General features: G+C 43.6%; 1 protein-coding gene across 5 annotated transcripts in view; it reads left to right on the forward strand.

Moving 5' to 3' along the window:
• HIPK2 (homeodomain interacting protein kinase 2) overlaps positions 1-21,694 on the forward strand; it is a 120,722-nt gene that overhangs the window by 73,222 nt on the left and 25,806 nt on the right. For 3 of the 5 annotated variants that reach the window (XM_042838133.1, XM_042838131.1, XM_042838135.1), the window contains exons 3-6: positions 13,722-13,845; positions 16,385-16,504; positions 17,236-17,334; positions 18,399-18,583. In XM_042838133.1, the coding sequence (XP_042694067.1) occupies positions 13,722-13,845; positions 16,385-16,504; positions 17,236-17,334; positions 18,399-18,583 (528 nt within the window). The remainder of the gene's footprint in view (positions 1-13,721; positions 13,846-16,384; positions 16,505-17,235; positions 17,335-18,398; positions 18,584-21,694) is intronic. The other 2 variants (XM_042838132.1, XM_042838136.1) reach the window with 1 other exon arrangement.

The following is a 21,694-nucleotide window of genomic DNA, read 5'->3' on the forward strand; positions in this document are numbered from 1 at the left end:
CCCCTTCCTGGGCTTGTTTGTCAGCAAAGCACTCGTGACCAGCCTTGTCATTGTGGCCTAAGTCCTGCCATGTGCATTAGTGCACTGCATTTTAGCAGTGCTGCTGGGACCTCTCTTATGAAGAAAGGTTGAGAGAACTGGGCTTATTTAGGTTGGAAAAGAGAAGGCTCCGAGGAGACCTCACTGTGGCCTTCTAATACTTGAAGGGAGTGTATAAACAGGAAGGGGTACAATTGTTTACATGGGTTGATAGTGATAGGACAAGGGGGAATGGTTTTAAACTGAGACAGGGGAGGTTTAGGTTAGATACTAGGAGGAAGCTTTTCACTCAGAGGGTGGTGACGCACTGGAACAGGTTGCCCAAGGAGGCTGTGGATGCCCCATCCCTGGAGGCATTCAAGGCCAGGCTGGATGTGGCTCTGGGCAGCCTGGTCTGGTGGTTGCACGTAGCAGGGGGGTTGAAACTAGGCAATCATTGTGGTCCTTTTCAACCCAGGCCATTCTATGGTTCTGTGATTCTATGACTTTCTCTGGTTTTATCTCTCAAATCCCAAACTGCTCTGTTGCCCTTAATTTCTAACAGAGCCCTCAACTGATCACGTTTCTGAGAGTTGCAGTGAGGATTCTGAGCCCCAAATTCCCTTTGTCAGGAGGAAGATGGTTTGGTTCAGGCATTTCAGAGGGAAACATGTGATGTACACCAGATAAAATTGCAAAACATACAAAAATGTGAAGAATGCCAGGAAACGTACTTGAACTGCACAGTTGACGTAGAGGGCTAAATGGTTACAGGCAGTCATGATAGTAAATAATATCAATGTATACATAAGGGAGCCCTTCATTTCTAGAAAGGGTGGATCTTTGCTGTCGTGTCCTGGGAAGTACTTTTGGTTGTTGTATTCATTTCTTCAGAGCAATTACCAAACCTCCCCTCAGCCAAAACCATTCCTGATATATGGGGATTTCTTCGCCCTTTACAAGGGCAGTCCTGGCTACTTGCAAAGCAGTCAAATTAAGAAATGACGTCTGTACTGCAGTGAGATCCAAGGACAAATTAGAAGTTAAAATTAATCAGACGGGATTCATTCCAAATCCCACTCTTGCATGGCAAAGTGGAGGAAAAGTTTATTTTTTATGTCATTTTTTCTGCAAGTTTTGTGTCTCCATAATTTCTCTTGTGACCATCTAAAGTTTTAGCGTTCCGAAAATGTTTATATTTTTTTGGAACATCGGCGTAGCTTTAAGGATTTGTTTTGGCAAGAAAAAATTGAAACTGTAAAAGGAGACATTTGAAGAGTCCCAGAAACAAATATATGACTATGTGTTGACATGTTATGAAGGTGTTGGGAGCGACTCCTTACTTAAAATTGTGTTGAAATTTGCACTTACTATGGATTTAAATTCATCTGTTTCACACTTTAATGATTGAATTTAGTCTCCTGATTTGGTACAGAAATACACTGGAGAACAATTGAATTTTCCATGTAATGATCTGAAATGAAGAATGGATTTACTTTGCAAAAGACTGTTATTTTAAAAGTCTCCCTTCTGAAACATTGCTCTGCCACATGCATCGAGGCTCCTTCTATGTGCATATGGATGCCTTCTTGCCGATGTCCCGTTTTCCTGCCCAGGTCCTGTGAGATGTATGGCATCCATAGGTAAAGTCAGGACTGTGCAGGGCACTAACTGGTGCTTGGGAAGGCTGGGGAGTGAGAAGGGCATGGGCTGAGGGAGCTGGTGCATCCTGTGAGCACGTGGTGCTCAGTTTTGGGCTGCAGAGCCTTGGGCAAGCGAGGTGCCAGCTAGAGGGAAGTCTGTGTGCTGCCTGGCTTGGGAGAGCCGCGTGTGACAGCTGCCTGGGATTTTAGCCATGATCCTTTGCTCTTGATGAAGATTTGCTTAAGCTGTCCCACATTGTGTTCCTTGGGTAACCTACAGCGGAAACAGCAGGCAGCCTGGACTGTGTCAATCCCAGTGTGTCCCACTGCACCAGGCTGGTGTTTGCATTTCTGTGCAGGTCTCAGCTTATCAAATGCTGGGCATTGAGTCCCTGAGTCTTGCAAGGTGACCAGGGATCTGTCTTTTAGGGCAGGAAGGTTTTTTGGGGGGGGTTTCAACAACATTTAATGCAGTAGTGCCTTGGTTCAGCTTCCAGATGTTAGCCTGAACATAAATGCTATCAAAAGTAGTTAAATTTGGAGGGGTTCATGTTTCCCTAATTCTACAAAAGAGGAGTGGTTTGTTGTTGTTGTTGTTTTTGTTTGTTTGTTTTTCTGAGTGCTATGCCCCACTATTTGTACAGGGAGCTTTTATCAAATGCTTTACATTTTGTTTCCTGGCGCATGTTTATTTTCACAGAACTCAAGTTAAATTTGAAACTTTTTAGCTCTCTGTAGCAGAAATCTCCAGCTCCAGTGCTGTGCTGGAGCCCAGTCCCAGCTGTGCATACCTCCACTAGGTAGCTGTATGGGTAGGCAGCCATTCCCAGGCCTGCCCAGGGCTTTTGCAGACCAGACGTGTGTTCCCAGCATGGGCAGAGGGCGGGCCATTCATCTGGGCTCTCAATTTCATGAACTATTCCCCACACGGCTACTGCTTTGCTGGGTGCTATTTACAGGTCATTTTACCTTCAAAACTGCCTCACCCCCACTAATACCACCTCTTTTGTAAACCCCTTCAGAACTTGGTATCATTACCGTTACTCCTGCATTTCATGGGTAGGAGGCACGGTGGTCTACTAGCTGTTCTCAAGGACCCCGCTTCTTTTCTTGGCACTGCTACGCTCTCTCCATATGATCTTGGGCAAATTGCTTCCCCAATCTGTTCCATTGTCACCACACGTCGTTTTAGATCATAAATTCTCTGGAACAGACAGAGTCTCTAGCACGTCATCTTTTAATGTCTAGCATTATGGGGCTCCAGTCTCCACTGGGACTTCTGCGTGTTACAGAAATACAAATAGTAGCTACTAATAATAATATTAAATCTGTGTGGCTCTTCAGAGATAAGTGAAGGACAGCTCTCCTCTCTCTAAGAGGCAGGCAGGATAAGTACTTTATTTTCGTCTTTGTCTCTTTTTAATTAAAAAAAGGAGCCAGTGGACATAATTAAAAGAGAAAAAACAAAGGAAAGCTGCAGAAATTTGATACTTGTAGCCTCAGACCTGCTCCTTCCTCTGTGAAGCCAATCTTCGGATCATGGCCAGAGTCTGGTTTGTATCCTTGTTTGCCAGTGTAGAAATTGTTTGGAGTCTTATATTGGCAGCTGGCTTTGTAGTCAGCCTAATCCCATAAAATCACCGTACAGCTTGGTGCAACTTTCACTGTTTTGCTGTGATCGGAAGTCTCTGGGAACGTTACAGATCAGGCCTCAGGAACTTCACTTGGCTGAAATGTGACAGGGCTCTGGTCTGGAATGATAAGGGATGGAGATGGAGCTGCAAGTGGCCGGCTGGGAGGCTGCTGGGGACAAGGAGTCAGCTTCTGACTGCATCTGTGTGCTGTGGGATTTTTTAATTATTATTTCATTTCCAAAGGAGTGCAACAGAAACAACAAAAGGTCTTAAATATTCACAGTGAAAACAATAGATTTGAAAAGGAAAACAAAAAGGTCGAGCCAGATCTGGCATTGGTGGACATTTGGCTCTGAGGGAAACGAGAACAGCTTGGATTTGCATAAATTGCATACTGTGGGTCAGAAAGCAGTCAGAATTATGCTTGCATTGCAGTGGCATGAACGGAAGCACATAACTGGCATTCTTCCCCTCTTGATCAGATGCCTCCTTCAGGGGATCTCTGCACCCAATACACTGTGGCTCATCCATTCACTCCCTGGCATGGAATAGGGCTTTTGTTTTCAAACTATGATTTTTCTTGTCTCTGATTCCTCCCATAACCTGGGAGAACCCCTGCCCTAGGGGATGACTAGGGGTCACAGTGTATTGGACGCAGCTCTGCTGCAGCACCCCACATGCATGTTTCTGTGCTCCTGGGTCAGTGTGGAGCAACTGTGGCTCGGGGCAGTGGTCATGGTGCTCAGCATCATGCATCTTCTCCGAACTTCACAGAGCCCTGCTTTTCTGAGTCCAGAGAGATGAGTGTGGTCATGATCTATCCCGTCAGGCTTCCTCCAGGGATGTAGAAAGCTACACATCTGGCTGGGACAAGCTTAGCGTGTCTTTTGGCTGAACCAGGACCTGGCTTTCTTTTCCATTATTGGGCTTAATAGCTTTTTTTTTTTGCCTCTTAAGTTTTCCAGCTCAAGTGCAATGAAGAATTGCCAGTGGATTCAGATTCAGCAAAGCACTTAAATGTACACTAAGCTGTATTCAGTGCCCTCTCCAGGACTCAGGCAACTATTTGCTTCATGTTACACATATGGTAAAGGGCTTTACTGAACTGGAGCCGCAGCCTCCAGCAAGGTCATACAGTGCTGCTGGAACACTGTGTTGTACAGACAAGGGCAGCCACTTGACAGCCCTCCTGTCTGCAGGTCAGTCATGATCCCCTCCCATCTTTAGAATTAGAATAGTGTAGCTGAAGGGACCTGCAAAGATAATGAGTCCAACAGCCTGACCGCTTTAGGGGTAACCAAAAGTCAATGTGTATTATTAAGGGCACTATCCAAATGCCTCTTGAGCACTGACAAGCATGGGGCATCAAGTACCGTGCTAGGAATCCTGCCCCAATATTTGACAACCCTCATGGTAAAAATTCTCTTCCTGCTGTCCAGCCTGAACCCACCTTTTATTCCATGTAGGCATGTCTATCTGTGGTGCCCTGGCAGCAGAAAGGCACATCTCCTGGCCTTGTCCCTTCCTCCCCTGGGACAGCATCCACCCTGCCATGGTCCTCCCAATGGCAAAGACAAATGGCACCGCACAGCTACTGATGGCTGTGTACCTCTCCGTTGATCCACATACAAATGTTTTAGCCTTTCAGCATTAAGAAATCATACTGTTTGGGGAGATTTTGTGTTTGTTTGTGTTTGTTTTTTTTTTTTCCTTGGGCCTGCTAATCAAAAGGGGCAATTCCTTTTTAATATCTTCCTGCCCCAGGTTCAATTCTACTGTATCTTGTCCGAAAAAGCTTTTATTTTCAAGGCACAGAGAAAATGATGTTTATGAAATACAAAGTACGGGAATTTTCTTTCCCCTCTGGCTTGAGCAGGAGAGCAGCTGGTGGAGAGTGGATGAGAAAGGCTTTATCTGCTATATTTTGGTTACTGCGCTTTGAGTGATGGGTTTAATAATTGATAGAGCAATTTAGCAATGATCCATAATCCTGAAAGAAGCCTACGCTCCCCACCCTCTCCTGCTCCCTCCCTCCAAGACTGACAGGCTGCTCTCAGTGTTCTTGTCTGCAGAATTTCAGCCCTTGGTTTCTGTAAACAGCCTGACACTGGAGAAGAGAAAAAAGCAACTGTTTCTAAATCTTTTGTCTGGTTTCTGCAGACAGCTGCCCTGCTTTCTCCAGCTGAAGGCTTCAGTCATTTGCTCTTGCTGAAGGGAGCCAGAGGTTAGGCCCTAACCTAAACTGAGCACATATATGCAGTGTATTTATGAGAACGGTACTGCAGATCCTCCCAGCTGTGACGCCTCCCCTTATAAAAACAGGCTTCTGTGTTCCTGGCTGAATCCATCCTTCGTAATCCCAAGAAAGGTGGATACAGATGGCATGTGCTTGGTGTGGTTTGCTAGAAACTCCTTCAGAATTAACCCAAGCAAATATCTTTTCACAGGAGCCTCACACTGACGGTCATGATAAGCATCAAGACCCCATTTGGGTGCAGGGTATTTCAGTGTCCACATGAAACCCCGTGTTTGAAGATGGGTGTGCATGATCTATATTAGCCCATCTTGCCCCTGCAGCAGCACAGAGCTGTGTTTGCAGGCACATGGCATGACACCCTCCGCAAGTTTTAGTTCCCCTAAATCCTGTTCTTGATATCTATATCTTTCTCCATCTATGGGAAGTGAATGCAGAAACAAAAAAGACAACAGAACAGGAGAGACACAGGTAACAAGGAGGAAAATAAAGAAAAGACAAGCTTATAGGTACTGAATATGTGTCGAGGTGCATAGAGAAGGAAGAGGGGGTTGACATGCAGCCTGGCAGTAAACTGGCTATAAGGAAAGCGAAGTTAGACGTATAAAGTTATGTTTTGCCATGTGTATTACATAGATGTCAGACTGACACCAGGTTGTAATTAAGCATGACATCAAGTCAGCTATGCACAGCTGTATTATTCCTTAAAATTACAAGGGCTGAGGTCCTGAGAGGCACAGTGAGGTTTGTGGTCTCTCCGCCATGGGAGGTCTGTAAAACAAACTGGCTGAGTGCTTACCAGGAGAGGCATAGGCACAGATGCCACTGTATCATGGCAGGGAGGGAGTGGGTGTTTTCCCAGGGTCCAGTCTGGGTCTGGGAATCTCTGGCACGATCCTCTGGAGTATTTTCACCCATTGTAGTCAGCTCTTGTGGAACATGAACAGTGTCAAGGAGTGGATGGGATGGTTTAGTCTGCTTCTGTGATTTATGTGCTACTGAATGCCCTTAGTAATGATAGGTTCTTGAAGCTTGTATGATAATTTTTCGGTTCAAGTCCAGAAGTAATTCTGGTATAACTTGCTTTATTTTGAAAAGACAGAAAGAACTGTGTGTGCACTTGATGCAAATGCCCTGGGACCTGCACTTGAACAGCCTGAAACACTCCCAGTATTTTGCCTGGACATAGGAGGATTGGGTCACCTTGCTGTTGGCAAGTGTGTACTTACTGTGCCATACAGAGTCAGAGTAGTTGAGGTGAGAAGGAGCCTCAGGAGGTCACTGAGCCCAACCCACTACTCAGGGTACGGTCAGGTATGCAATCAGAGTGGGACTTTGTCTTTCTGAGGCTTGAAAGCCTCCAGGAATGGTGATTGCACAACCTGTACTCATAGTCACTTATCTGCTCAGTGGAGATGTTTTCTTTCTCTGTAGTGGGATGCTTCCCTGTTCCAGTTTATACCTGACATCTCCTTCTCCTGTGGCACATGTCACAAGGCTCCCTCTGTTTGCTGTCACCCACAAACTGGACGAGACTGTGCTATACCTCCTGCTCTCAGCCAGTGATAAAGATGTTAAGCAAGATGGGTCCTGGAATAAACCCCTGCTGTACCTCACTTGCTGCCGGCCTCTAGTTTATATTTGTGTCCTGTAATATAAACCATCTCTGAAGGCTGAGTGGATACAGTCCTCTGAGCTGATACAGATATTTTTTGATGTGTTGCAAACTAATCTTGAGGGGAGGGCAAGGGCACTGCAAGCAATGCAGCATTGGAGCTACCCTCTAGTGGTGGTTGTGCTGGTGACCTGATGGCCTGGGAAGTCATTCTGGCTATCCCCTAGTCCTTTCCAGAAACTCTATCTGTGTCTGACCTGTGAAATACAGGGTGTTAATGTGAGAGGTGAAGCGGTGAGGGGAATCATAGAATGGCTTTATTTGGAAGGGACCTTAAAGCCCATCCAGCTCCAATTCCCTTGCCATGATCAGGGTTGCCACCCTCTAGATCGGGTTGTCCAGGGCCCCAGCCAATGTGGCTTTGAACACCTCCAGGATGGAAAAACCTAGAGTTAACCTTTGGCTCCCAGTAGATCAGCATGTTTTCTTCTACATTCCTGTAGTAAGAAGTCATTTAGGGTCTGAAACACAATGAGGGACCAGAAAAGGAGTAATTTACTCTACCTCCTTGGACTCAGGGCTGAGGGTGCATGTTATGGTATATTGCAGTAAAAAAAGATACCTTCACAAAATGCAGAAGGTCAAGTATGCAGATTTGAAGAAGACTCCATAAAGATGCCAAATAAAGGACGTAGTTTGGAGGAGGATGGAGCCCCATCACTTCAAGACACACTGCCATTGTATGGTAGCTGTATGTGTGTGTAGTGGTGTTCATGGCCCCACTGCTATCTGTCCTATGACACCAGTGGGTGCCAGGCAGTCCTCTCCTGGAGCTGCTGGACGAATCCCAAAGGAGCGAGGTCTGTGCACACAACTGGTCAGCAAGTGCCCACTCATGCTAACATATCAGACTTGTGCCTCCCCTGATCACAGTTTTCTGGATGGAGATGTGACAGCTTCCAGGAGTTCAGTCATTGGCAGAAGTAACTAACAGGTAGAAGGTGGGCAGCTGTGTCGGCACAGCGTCACTGTAGGTTTGTCTGTACTGCCAACAGCTGCCTGCAGCCTCCTTCTACAAACATCACCATGAAGGCGAAGAGCAGACCTGCAGAAGGTGCCAGCCACTACCTGATTTGGGGTTGCTTTTTTTTTCTGACGTGTATACGTGCATACGAAGGCCTATGCTGAGTGACACTCAGCTATGGGGCCCTCCCAGAAGGTGATGAATTATCCCTGAGCAGGACAGTTTTAAAATTCAGAAAGAGCCCAGCTCTTTGAGCCCCCATGTCTGTGAAAATGAATTTTTTTGGCATTTGTTTTTAATGCCCTGTGATGTGTGGGTGAAAAAGTCGGTGAGCTAGACTGGTAATTAATTTTCCTGACAGAAACACCAGACAATGAAATTACCCTGCCACAAAGCTGGGTTGCTAAAGTAAATACTCTGCTAGCAGTGGGCCTGCAAGCAGGATGGGGTCATGTGTGAGGTGCAAGCAAATGATAGTGCTTCTGCCTTTGGGAACCTGTGGGGACCCTCATGCACAGGGTGTGATTGGAGAGGAGATGTGTGTTCTGTGCCAACACCAGCAGCTCTTTGGAAACATGTGAACTTTCAAGCTCTGTTCCAAGTGATAAGGGACTCGCTGAACACAGCACTGAACTTAGGAGCAGGCCACCTTTTCTGTCCAGGGCAGTAATTCTGTGTGGGAAAGGGGCAGAGCTGTGAGAAGTGGGGATGGGCTGGATGCTTCTCAGTTGGAGGTGTGTGGGTGAAACCCAGCTTAAGACAGGGACCAAAAAGAATGGAGCCAGGCTCTTTTCAGTGGTGCCTACTTAGCAGTGGACACTAACTGAAATGCAGGAGATTCTACGTGAATGTCAGTAAACACTTTTTAGGTGACTAACTTAGGTTAGGTTGTTTGGCAGAGCTTGTCTATAGAGGCTGTACAGTCTCCATTCTTGGACATCTTTAAAAAGCCAACCTGGTGCTGGGCAACCTGCTGTAGGTAGCCCTAGTGATGGACCTGATGACCTACACAGGTCTCCTCCAACCTAAACATGTCTATGATTCTGAGATTTGGTCTCTCATGGGGGCTGTTTACTTTCCCAGCTTCGTTGTGTTTTCTAACTTTGGTCTATACTAGTGAGGTACGTGTGAGATGTAGACCAGGCTGTGCATGCCTGCCTGCCACACAGAAGTGCATTTGATTGAGAAACATTGAAGGCAGCTCACAGGAGAGAAAGGACAGAAAAGGTGAAGTTTTGTTTTCCCTCCATGTGCCTCATACTGGAGGCTGAAATTACTGCTGAGGGCACTGCAGATGAACCGCCTGCACATACCAAGGTATCTGGCAGTGAGCTGCCTTTGCGTGGTTGGAAACAAGGTCACCACCAAAACTGAACAGTGTGGCGAGTCTGTGTTTAAAACGAGCAGTGTTATCAAGGAGGGAAGCGCTTCACTGTGCAGCCATGAAGTGGTTTGTTGAAGGCAGTGTAAACCTCACAGTGCTGCTTGGGAGAGCTTGCTGCCGTGTGAATTTGGGTTTATAATTGCAATACTCTGATGTGCACACTTTATTTAATAGAGTACTTTACCCTGTGATATATTGTTACCAGCTGCAGAATGGAGGAATCCCACATAAGAACTGCCTAAGACCCAAAAATATTTTCTTTCCCTATGGAAAAGAAAATTACACCATTCTTAAAGCAGCCAAGTTAAATTTGAGTGCTTTTAGGAATAAAAGGGTCAATTGTGGAACGGCTTATGTGCACGTTTTAGGACCAGAGTTATTTAATACATTAATTATCTGTGCAAATTGGGGAACCAGTGGTGAAGTGCTGAAGTGTGCGGACACCACAGAATTGTTAAGGTTAGGCTGCAGGAAACCTTTCAGGGACTTGATCTAGATTACAGACAATGTTATTCTAGATCAGTGCAACACTGAAAGGCGGTAAACACATGAAGAGGAAAAACAAACTATTTCTACATAATTCTGTGTCCTAAATTAACTGTAGCTCCCCTCAAGGAAAAGACTGTGTGTCTCAAAGGAGCTCCCAGATAAAACATCTGTTGAAATGCCTAGTGTCATTCCAAAGGCAAACAAAATACTAGGTTCAGGGAAGACTGGAATGCAGAAGCATTCTGCAAATAGCATAAAATAAGTCTGGGGAATATCCTTGTGTTTAAATCTGTTTAGTTTTGTTCAGCCTGTCTCCAAGCAGTCGTGCTAGGAAGAGGAGCTTTATGTAGAGTCAGATGATGGAAGAGGACTAAACATGCGAGGGGTGGTAAGCTGAGAAGCCCGAAGCTGCTTCATTCAGAAGGAAGGCAAACAAAGGGGAATAAGGCAGAAATAAAAATACTTTCTGCTAAAAAGAAATGTGATTCAGGAACTTCTGTTTTCACCTTTAGGCCAATCCATGTGAACATGAAGTGAGAGGTGACACATCTAAACCTGATAAAGGAAAATCAGTCTTTAAACAACAGGCTTCAGGTGTTAATTAAAGGAAAAGGTTGTCCATGGAACTCTGTGCCAGAATGTGTGGATGGCGTTAAGATCTCACCTTGTTTCGAAAAATTGGCGTATGTGTTTGTTAAGAAAGGTGGGAGTTCCTTGTGTTTGATAAAGGTGTTTATGCAGAAGATCTGTGCATCCATAACTTGGCGTACAAAACAGTCTTCACCTGACAAAGGTTCGGAAGACTTTTTATCAGTGGACAAGCTGTTTCGTTGCAGAACACGTAGCTTCTTCCACCGAAAAGCTTGGCACAGGCAATAGCTGCTGCTGGACTGGGCAACTTTGCTCCTTCTGGAATGACTTCAGCTCTCTTACACATGACAAACAGGACATATCTGCTCAGTGAAAGTCTGGAAGCCTCCATGGTTTGTGATCCCTGTCCTCCTCTTGGTGTCCTAATGACTGGTAAATTGGGGTACATAAGGCCCCATGTCTGGTGTTCTCACTGTTAGCTGTTCCAAAATCATCATTGGTACTCCATCTGGAACTGAATGGCTGATGATTACAACTAATGCTTAGGCTTGGTAGAGTATGATGAATACCAGCTTTCAAAAAGGTAAAATAAAATAAAGATATATCACCACCTCCCTTCTCCACAATGACAGGTCAGGTTTAATGTAAGGAATGTCATTCTTTTAAGTTGCTTTTTATGTGTCTAAACTGTATGGATGTTGCTTCTGTGCCTTCCTTTCCAACAGTGGAGATGCAAAACTTTTTTTTTTTTTTTTAATGTGAAAAATAAATTCTCTCTGAATTGTTATACTCCAGAAGCTGGAGCTTTAAGAAAAACCCACTGTACAGCTGAAGACTCAAGACAAAAAGATTAGAAATTTCAGGATCTCAAATTCTAGGTCAGCCCTTCTTACAGGGGTCTGGAGGTGTTGGCAGCACAAGTGTGGGGAGAGGGAAGGGGCTGTGTGCTGCATATGACAGCAGTGCATGTGTGTTTTATGAGCAGGGTGGTTTCCAGACGGTATCACATTGGGAATATCCCACTACTGTGCTCCTTCCACATGAGATAGTGGGACGTGAAGTTCAGTGTGAGGCTGAGCTCTCATTAGTGACCAGGGACACTTCGTTCACAATGTGGAAGGCAGACAGGGAGAGGCAGATGGCTTTGAATGCAGGATTTACATAGTAATGAGATTCAGGTCACCATAGCTGTCTTTTTCTCTCTGCATTTTGTCTAGGTGTCAACTAGTGTGCAGGGATGACGGAATAGGAGGAAAATTAACCCTTTGTTCCTAAGTAGAGATTGGTGTAAGAATAAAGTTTTCATGGTGGGCTGCAGAACAGTGGGGTATGAAAACAATCACAGGTGAATCTAGCAAAGCTAAAAGGAGCTGATTTTTAAGTTTCTGGCATGTTGTTTTTGTGGTTGTTTTGTTTTGTTTTGTTTTGTTTTTGTGGGAGTGGCATGAAGCAACCTCACCTTAAAATCCTACTATTTGCCTTCATATTTACCTTCTTTGTTGCTTGTTTGAGGCTTTTGTCATTACCTATCAATGCCAAACTGGGGAAGTTTGTATGCTGAAGATGGGGCATGGGTTCTTGTTATACAGTCTTTACTCATTTCTCTGAAGAAAAAAAGAACAAAAAACATTTTGCTTGGTTTCTTAGCTGGAGACTTGTCTTCACATGGCTGTGTAATGGCACAATTAAAACGTAATGTTTTCCACTGCAATTGGTAATCCTTAGTATGATCTCAGTGGTGTCAGACCTTATCCTGTTGACAGATGGGAGACTGGGTACCACAGGTCCCATTTCCAACTCTGGAGTGACATTTGATTTGCTCAATTGTCAGACATTCCCAAAATATGCATCTGGGCCCAAGAAATCCTCAAGCTATTTGTAAAATGATGAAAGTTTCTTTCATCATTCATGTTTCTTTTTTTTTTTTTTTTCCTTTCTTTTTAATATAGTTAGAGAAAGATGGGCAGGAAAGTTTTCCTTTCTACTGTACATCACCTGACTCCAGAAAGTGAGGCTTTAGAAGACAAGAGCAGGAGAGAAGTTTTAGTTGGTCCCTGTGTAAAACAGGAGTCTTAGCATTGAACTGCATGTGGAAATATGGGTTGAGGTGGGAAAATTAAGGACTGCAACTTGTGGAAGTCTGAGCTAAAAGACCATCCTTGCTTAGCTGGGATCTTCCATGACAGCTCGGACATCCCTACTGCTCGAACATGAGAGGTATTCTGCCTGCCATACAGGGGCAGCCCCAGTGCAGAGGAATTGGGAGGAGCAGTGGTGCATCCTCTGTGTGTCTGGGATCCTCATGGAGATCTGGAGCCAAAGCTTTTGCCTTCTTGTTTGGCTCCTCAGCTGGGCTCATGCTGCGACTCACTGAGCAGAGGGGTTTCAGTGCATATCTTCTGAAGTAGACAGCAAATATATAGTGAGACTGTCTCCACTTTTTGCCCATTCCAACTGAAAGAGAAAAGGAAATCTAATCAGGTGTCTGGGACAGATTGGAAAGCAAAGGCTTCTTGGCTACTTCCTCTGAGGAACAGTCTTATATCTAATAGATCTAATTAGGTCATTTCTCTGTTTTATGGTATCCATTTGTTTAAAAAGTTAGTAATCCTTTTATACCAGTCCTATGATGATTATTTAATGCTTGGCTGCTTGTGAAGCCCACTGCACTTGGTGAATAGGGGATGTTTTGTAGCAGAGCCAGTGCAGTTTCTCAGTGAGCCGGGCCTGGAAGCCTCCTATGGGGATCTTATCTGGGTGGCCTGGAATGTGACAGTGGTGGCTCATTTTTCCACCTGTCGAATGAAAACTATGTCACTTCTCTCCTTTGTAAATTGCTGTGAAATGTAAGGCCTCAGTGGGGCTGTCTCTTGACTAAATGGGGCCAGAGAACTCCTCTGCAAAGATAAATATTCACCAACTAATACTTGATAGCAGATACTTTGCCAGCAGCCAGCAGAGCCCTACAGTAGGACTGTTGTTCACTTACTGTTGTTCACAGCAAGCAGCTTCTTAATTGTCAGTGGGTCCAATCTGGTTGCTAATGTTTTCTAACCTGTTCCTTTGCAGAGCCCCGGAAATCATCCTCGGTTTACCATTTTGTGAAGCAATCGATATGTGGTCATTGGGATGTGTCATTGCAGAGCTGTTCTTGGGCTGGCCTTTGTACCCAGGAGCTTCAGAGTACGATCAGGTTGGTACTGATGTTACTCTGGCTACTGATTAGAGCACAGATGTGTTGTTTTTTTCTTTTACTGTGACAAAAAGATGGCAACTTTTTCTGTTTTACTAACAGGAGATATTTGCACGTGATTCTTGCCCTCCCACGTCAACTTTTTCATTATCCACTTGGAGTACACTCAGTAGCCAGTGTGCTTTAAGTTCTATTAAGAACTGACTGCCTAAGTGAATTCTCAACCAAGAGTAAACATTCCCATTGACTACAGAACTCTGTACATGTCTCTAATCATTGAACAGAGCAGGCACCCTCTCTCTACAGTAACAGCAAATATTAAATAGGGGTTTATTTGTTGGAAGAAACTGCATGAACTCTACTGCATTTTATAATCCCTGTTATGAGGGTGTATATTAAAAGCAGTGACAAGAAAGAGAACATTCACAGTGGTGTAGGTTTCTAGTTAACATAAACTGTCATGGTTCTCTCCCTATAGGCTTTTTTGCTTCTTTTGTACTCCTAAAACATAGCACAGTAACTTCTAGAGTCAGGGCTGCAGAACAGTTTCCATTCTGATAGTCTTCCTTAGCTTTCTGCAAATGTGGCCTGGAAAAGGTCTTTTCTCTTTTAGGAAAAAGAAAAAAGCAAAAAACAGGGTAAATATTCTTTTCGTATATGAAAATGTTTCTTTGTCTCATCTTTCATAAATAGCATTTTTTAGCCAGAGCTTTGAAGGTGAAATTTGGCAGGGGAGATATCCCGCGGTGAAGAGCTGGGTCATTAGCGATTCCAAAGGAAATCAGACATAGCTGAAAAACCTACAAGCATTTGAAAATCACACACTAAGCATGAAGAGAAGATTTCTTTCTTCTCCCCCCGCCCCCTGCCAAAGAGTCATAAAACGCACAGCTGAAAAAGAAATCACCATATGTACCTGGCCAGCTTAACTGCTTCCTCTGGTAAAGTGCCGTGAAAGCTCCTGGAGAGCTGGGAATGGGCAGGGGATGAGCCTGGCCCCTCACCACAGCATATGCTGCCTTACAGCCTGGTGCTGGGCTGCAGGAAGGTGCCCAGAGCTCCTCAGGTGCCCGGGTTGCCATGGATGTAGGGAGCTCAACAAGGCACATTTAATGGGTCAGGATCAGGAGTGTCTGGAAGACTTGGAAAGCTCAGCTGCTTTTAATACCTCTGTGTGTGTTTGTTTGTTACCTCTCTCTGTCTCTTCTCTCAAAAGCGTTTTCCATTTTTCCATAGAATAGATGAGTGTTTTACTGATTTTGCAGAGTTTTTCAGAGTGAAACATTCAGAAGTCAGGAAATGCTAAAATTCAGGTTTTGCATGCCACAGAGGCACACATTCTGTCAGTCTTTAATTATGTAATCACATGCCCTTTCTCCTCTGAAACAATAAATTTAAGTCTGGGATCCTGGAAACACATGGTTAGCATCTTTTTAGCTGTCCAGCCTGTGGCAGCCAGGACACAGTCGTGGAAGTAACCCAAACAGCAAATGAAGTCGTGTAGGCAGTAGTGATAAGGACACACTGTGAAGGTGTCATTTTGCTTGAATGTGTGAGGGCTGCTCCAAAAGTAATGCCTCCTATTTTGTTACGTTGGCCCACAACATCAGAGGCAGATGTTGCTGCTATGGCAGTGGAGGTTGAAGCAAAACCAGGTAATTGAATTCCTCCATGGGGAAAAAATGGCACCCACTGACATTCATTGGTGCTTGCTGAATGTTTACGGAGACCAAACAGTGGATGTGAGCATAGTGAGGTGGTGGGTGGTGTGTTTCAGCAGTGAACAGTGGTGACAGGGGGTCACCTCCACTGATCCAGATTTATATGAGTGCATCATGCACATTCTTATTCATTACTGATGAAAATTGTAGAATCATAGAATCATAGGCATAAGTACTGGTTGTAATTATATTGAAAAACAGTGCTTTGTAGCTGAGAATTTGCCCTTTCAGAGAGTGCTGTAGTGGTCTTGGTATCTGTTGTAGTTTCCACAGAAATAAATAGGAGACATTACTTTTGGAGTGACCTAAGTGTATTTCATCCAAGTTCAATGACAGTCACTTCACGGATTTCTGTTTTCAACTCAAAACTGTTCCTAGGAAAAGGTATGTGCTCATGTGGGGGAAAAAAACAGCAAAAGTTAGAGCACAAATATCAAATTACTGAAATTACCTCCTGGAGAGGAGAATGTGACATAAAAAGGTGCAAAGCAGAGAAGCTCACCACTGAAAACTCTGTCGGTCTTCCTCTTTAGCCTCTAAAACCCAGGGACTTTCCTTCCTTCATCCATAGACTTTCTGGCAGCATATCACAAGGGTAAGTTTCCATAGATGTAAATGATAAATGGAGGAAAGCCATATGGGAATTCTCTTTCCTGTCATTCCTTTCAGTGTGGGTTTTTTTGGTGAAGTCTGACTTCTCGCTGCATTTTCTCTTTTTTTCTTTGTTCTATTGTTTTAAATGCCTCCTGCCCTTCTTCAGGGAAGACCTCCAGAGATCTTCACAGGATGAACAGTGACCTTTCATTCTTTTCTTACAGATCCGCTATATTTCACAGACGCAGGGCTTACCAGCAGAGTATTTGTTAAGTGCAGGGACAAAGACTACAAGGTTTTTCAACAGGGATACAGACTCACCGTATCCTTTGTGGAGGCTGAAGGTAGGAAGACATTCCCTTGTTTCTTTTGCCTTGCTGTTGTTGGTTGGAAGTAAGGAGACGACCAGGTCACTTCCAAGCCTAAGTGTCTTGCTTTTTACGATGCACTACAGACACTGGCTTGGGTATAGCCCAAGGTAAAACTGCTGTCACAGAAGTTTGCAGCCCTTAGCTCACCTTGTCTGGGAAATCTAAGTCCAGAGTTCATGTGGAAATCTCCTTCCAAGTACTGAAACTGATGTGCAATTTAAATGAAACATGCCCTGGGTAGACTTTGCTCTGTTATCTACTGCATTGAGGGGAAGGAAAAAAAAAAGCAGGCAGGCATTTGGCTTCTGACAGTCATACCCTCTCGGAATGCAACTGGGCCTAGAATCTCTTGTACCAGCACATCTCGTGGCTTTCAGTCTCCAAGGAGAAAGAACAGTGGACTTCTGGCCATAAAGATGATATGCTGAGTCTCACAGAGGGTGAGAGTATGGAAGCCCTTTTGGACTTTCACCATATCTGGAGGAGTATCCTCCGAAATGAGAAAGAAGAGAGAAATCACCTTGTGATTATCATCAGAACCACAGTCAGTATAAATGCATAAATGTATTTGCTCAAGCAAGAGACGTGCAGTGGTCTCCAATGAGGTCAGGGTAAGGCAAGTGGAGGGTAAGGTGGAAGTGGCACATAATGTATAGCTGGTTGCTGAGCAGTTCTGCTCAATGCCTTTTTTGTGTTTTGAGCAGACACCAGATGATCATGAGGCAGAGACGGGGATTAAGTCGAAGGAAGCAAGGAAGTATATTTTCAACTGTTTGGATGATATGGCACAGGTAAGAGCATTGGTGAGTAACAAGCACAAGGCTGCTTTTCATGCTTTTGGGCAACACCAGGAAAGAGAAGTTGCGTGATTTCTGCATGTACCCTATTCTTGTGTGCCCTGTATCTGCACCTGAAGAAATAGTGTACCCTATATATACCTGCTCCTGAGAAACAGTAAGTTTACACCTACCAGCTCATCTCATTATGTACTGCTTTGCTGAGGGAGCCATGCACAAGAGCACATGTTCTTAGTGTGCCAGAAAAGCAGCTTTGGAAAATGGCTGAGTCACATGTCCACGTGTCACAGCCCTGTATTTTCTTGTCTCTCCAGTGCCCCTGCGTGTGACAACTGGCAAGTCACTTCACTTTTCCGAACTTTAATATTTCTGTTTGTAAAATGGTGACTTTGGAAATACCCTGGCTGTAGCAGATGATGCTTTCTCTGAAGTGTGACTGGTTCAGGGAATGAGGAGTACTAATTCACTGAGTCGATTCCATGTGGTTGTGAAACTTAATTCCAGCATAACCACTTCTGCAACTGCATGTCTGGAATTTGTGCTAGCAAAGGCTGCATACTGGAGCATTCACAAGCAAAGCATGCAGAAATGAAGGACTGAGATCAGGAGAGATTTCAATAAAAGGATGAAATGACACCTAATACACGAATAGAATGCTTCCAATAAATGTACCGAAAAATTTTATTTATTTTATATATGTATTTTTGCTCACGAGGTGCATAATAAATTACCTAACAACACAGTCCTTTAGATGATAAATATACTGGCTGCCAGATCTTGCCTGCTACCACATGGAATCTGTTCATCTTCAGTGGAGGGTGACTAAGTGATTCATTAGCCAATGACCCAAGCTAGCTGAGCACTTAACAGTCTGTCTAGAGATCTGATGTGCACAAGCCAGATGACAGTATGACTAGCCACCACAGATTTGCTGTGTAGCTTCAGCAACAACTCCTTTAGACATGGAGGCTTGTGGGTCATGTGTTCCAACGAGGAGTAAGCAAGGTTTGCTGGGGACCTGACCATCTGCTCCTTCACCTTAGCACTCATGCTTGTCTTTTCTCCTGTAGGTAAATATGACAACAGATTTGGAAGGAAGTGATATGTTGGTGGAAAAGGCAGACCGACGGGAGTTCATAGATCTGTTAAAGAAGATGTTGACGATAGATGCTGATAAGAGGATAACGCCGATTGAAACTCTGAACCACCCTTTTGTCACCATGACGCACTTACTCGATTTCCCTCACAGCACACAGTATGTGGCTTTCCTTTCCCTTGAGTTTTGAGCTGGGGCTGAAGTATTGCTTGTTATTGAAACCAAATGTGTCTAAGGGGCATTATTAAAAATTCTAAGCCCTATGTTTTAATCTTTTTCTGGCAAAAAGAGAAAAAAAGATGATTGGCAACTCTGGGGTTGTAAGAATTGTGTTGTAGATGCTTGGCATTTAAAACACGATAGAGTATGCAACATTCATTATGTAAATATCCAATAATTACGTATGTTTTCATTAAAATGCAGAAGAAATTATGCAATTAGTGCTGAGTATATCAGTATATCTCAAAGTAACATAGTCCTGATTGTTAATGCAGTAATCAACCTTATCTGCAGTGGCTGCCGACCCTTCCTCCAAGAACCTTCCCATCTTGCAGGGGTCAATATGGGGCTGTTTGCTTTTTAGGAAAAAGCTTTTTTTGCAGCAGCAGTCTGGTTTACAGAAACAGGCAGCAGGAAAATAAGTTCAGTTTTTGGCTTTGTCATTTCTCACCTGTGCAACTTTAAATACAACACTCTGACCTTAGATGCCACAGTTTGTAATGGAGGTGGATTCCACTGCCTGATGGACATGTGAAGAAGTGTCATGCCTTCAAGTATGACTCCTAATGCTTTATCAGAGCAGCATGAAATAAATGCAGGAAACCCAGCACATCACTCTCCTTCCCTGGGCAATTTACATAGAGCCAGATTGTGGAGGTGCAAAATACAGGCACATGTAGGAGTTCTCCAGACCATTCAAAACACCTGGCTTTGAACATCCTGCTCTGTGGCTCTTTGCAGTAGAAGGTACTTTTATAGGGTGTCCCTTCAGTTACTGGCATAGCACCATACTCCACTGGGTGCTAGGTGCCTGTGTGTTTAAAGGCTGTGAAAAGCTTGGGTGAAAAAGTAATAGGTGCTGCTTAATACCTTAGAAGACTTTTATATGGATACTGTAGAGCAAAAGTTACAGTGCATCAGCTCACCTGCCCATATCTGAGATTTTACGTATCTGCAATATTTCAAGTTCATTTGGGGTAGTTTTCTCTCTGTGAAGGAGATGTAGCTGCCTTTTTCTTGTGTTTATCACAAGATAAGAGCAGCTGTATACCAGAAAGTAGTGGGTGCATGGTCTGTGTAGACCCAGGCTTATCCTGTATAGACATCTGTGAGTGTTGTTATCTCTAAGTAGGTACTAAGTGATAAAAGTAATGAAAACAAGACAGGAAATTGTTGTGCTAAATAGAGAAAAAGTAAGTTTTCAATATAAAAGCATAAGGTAAAAAAGGACTGTCTTTTCTAACAGTTTTAGCATCATACACAGAAGTTATTTAATTTTCAACAGTCAGTTGTGTGATATAGGAAAGATTTGTGACACAATACATGGCCATAAGAAATCTTTCTGTAATACTGCAGGCAGGTCTTCGCTTTTGAAGTTCTCACTCGTGGCTGCTCAGGCAAAGCCCCAGAAATGCTGAAAATGTCATTGAGACCAACATTGATGAGAGTTTTCCCCAGATAAAATATTCAGCATTAGGTCTTTGAATGCTAACTGCTGTGCCAGCCAGGTGCATAGCCCTTCCATGCTGGAGAAGGTGAACAGTAAAGGGAGCAGTACCCAGCATGGCAGGTTGATGGAAATTTTGTCTGTGATTGCTTGTGGTTTTGAGAATAGAAACCACAAAGCCCTGAGAGATGGAGGGACTTGTCTTAAAAGCAAATTGGGCAGAAGAGAAAGTGAATATGTATGGAAGAAGTAGCTTCTGGAAGGAATTGCTGTTGCAGAATGCTGCAGAAAGGAGGATGTGAGTTTGAGCAGCCGATGAGGGGCTGTTCTGCTTACTTCCAAGTTAACAACAAAGTGAGTTTAGCTCCTAATCTCACATATTTGATTGTATGACTCTTAAACTGTTGGGTACTTTCTGTCCTGTTTTACTCTCTGCCATTTTAACTTTTTTTTTTTTTTTTTTTTTTTTTTTTAAGGACAGTATTACATTAGCAGGGATTATACTGTATTGCAAAAATCCTTTTGGCAACATATGCAACTTACCATGTATGGAAAACGCATTCTTTTCAGTACTTTTTGGTTTTTAGTGGAGGAGTTACATTCATATCTGTTTGGGAAAAGTCAGTCCAATAGTCTTCCACATTCATTTGATAAAAGTGTTTGAGTTCTCTAAATATTCTGCAGTTTATAGGTATTTCATAGTACTTTAGAAGACAGCAAATATTGAGCAGCTTTGCACTGTGTTCTGTGTATCTCTTGTCTGCAAGTGATTATGGAACAGTAATTAAGAAATTACTTGTGAGAGAGCACAGATGATCTTATGAGTAAGAGACAAGACAGGGATAAAAAGATCAAGGTCTTCTTCCTGACCAACCTTAGTGAAAATATAAACTTATTCTTTTTAAGGGGAGTCATTTTTTCTCATTAAATCTCATATGACATGGAGCTGTCTTTGCCTGCCCGACCTCTAACAGCTTAGATTGTTGTGCACACAGTTGAATTTTTACAGCAACAGCTAATTTTTGCTGCTCGTGTTTTATATTTTTCGTGGTTGGGATAGCGGAAATGAGATAAATCCCTTTATACTTTCTTAAGTTGTATTTCAGACTCTGAGGACACATTTGTAAAAACGATTACTGTGGAAAGCTTGTGGAAAACATGTACTGGGTTTTAGAGCTTGGAAAAATGAGACTGTGTTAAAAGCACAATTTTAGGACCGCTCTATTGTTATCTCTTATGCCATGGTATCCCAATTATAAACGTGACATTGACAGTTTCATGTACCCAGCTGCAGTGCTCCAGCAATGCAGAAAGCATTTCATCTGCTTTACTGAGGGTACGAAATATGACATGTCTCAAGACTTCTTTTGCCATTATCAATAACGTTTAAAGTAAGCTCTGTGTTGAGGAAGAGGCTGTACTTTTTCCTTCAAGAGATCTGTTTATCAATTTAAGATAACTTCTGATTCCCTTAGGGTGTCAATGAATCTGATTTGACATAACCTTTTGGCACATGAAGAGTCCCATTGACTGGGAGAGGACAGCTCCTGTGTTTTAAGATAAATGCCTGCGGAAGTGTTTAGCCAGGCAGGGGCAGTGTTTTA

This window comes from Centrocercus urophasianus, unplaced genomic scaffold (assembly GCF_019232065.1).
Source record: "Centrocercus urophasianus isolate 14NV4802_14NV808 unplaced genomic scaffold, USGS_Curo_1.0 seq_73, whole genome shotgun sequence".
Classification (NCBI taxonomy): Eukaryota; Metazoa; Chordata; class Aves; order Galliformes; family Phasianidae; genus Centrocercus; species Centrocercus urophasianus.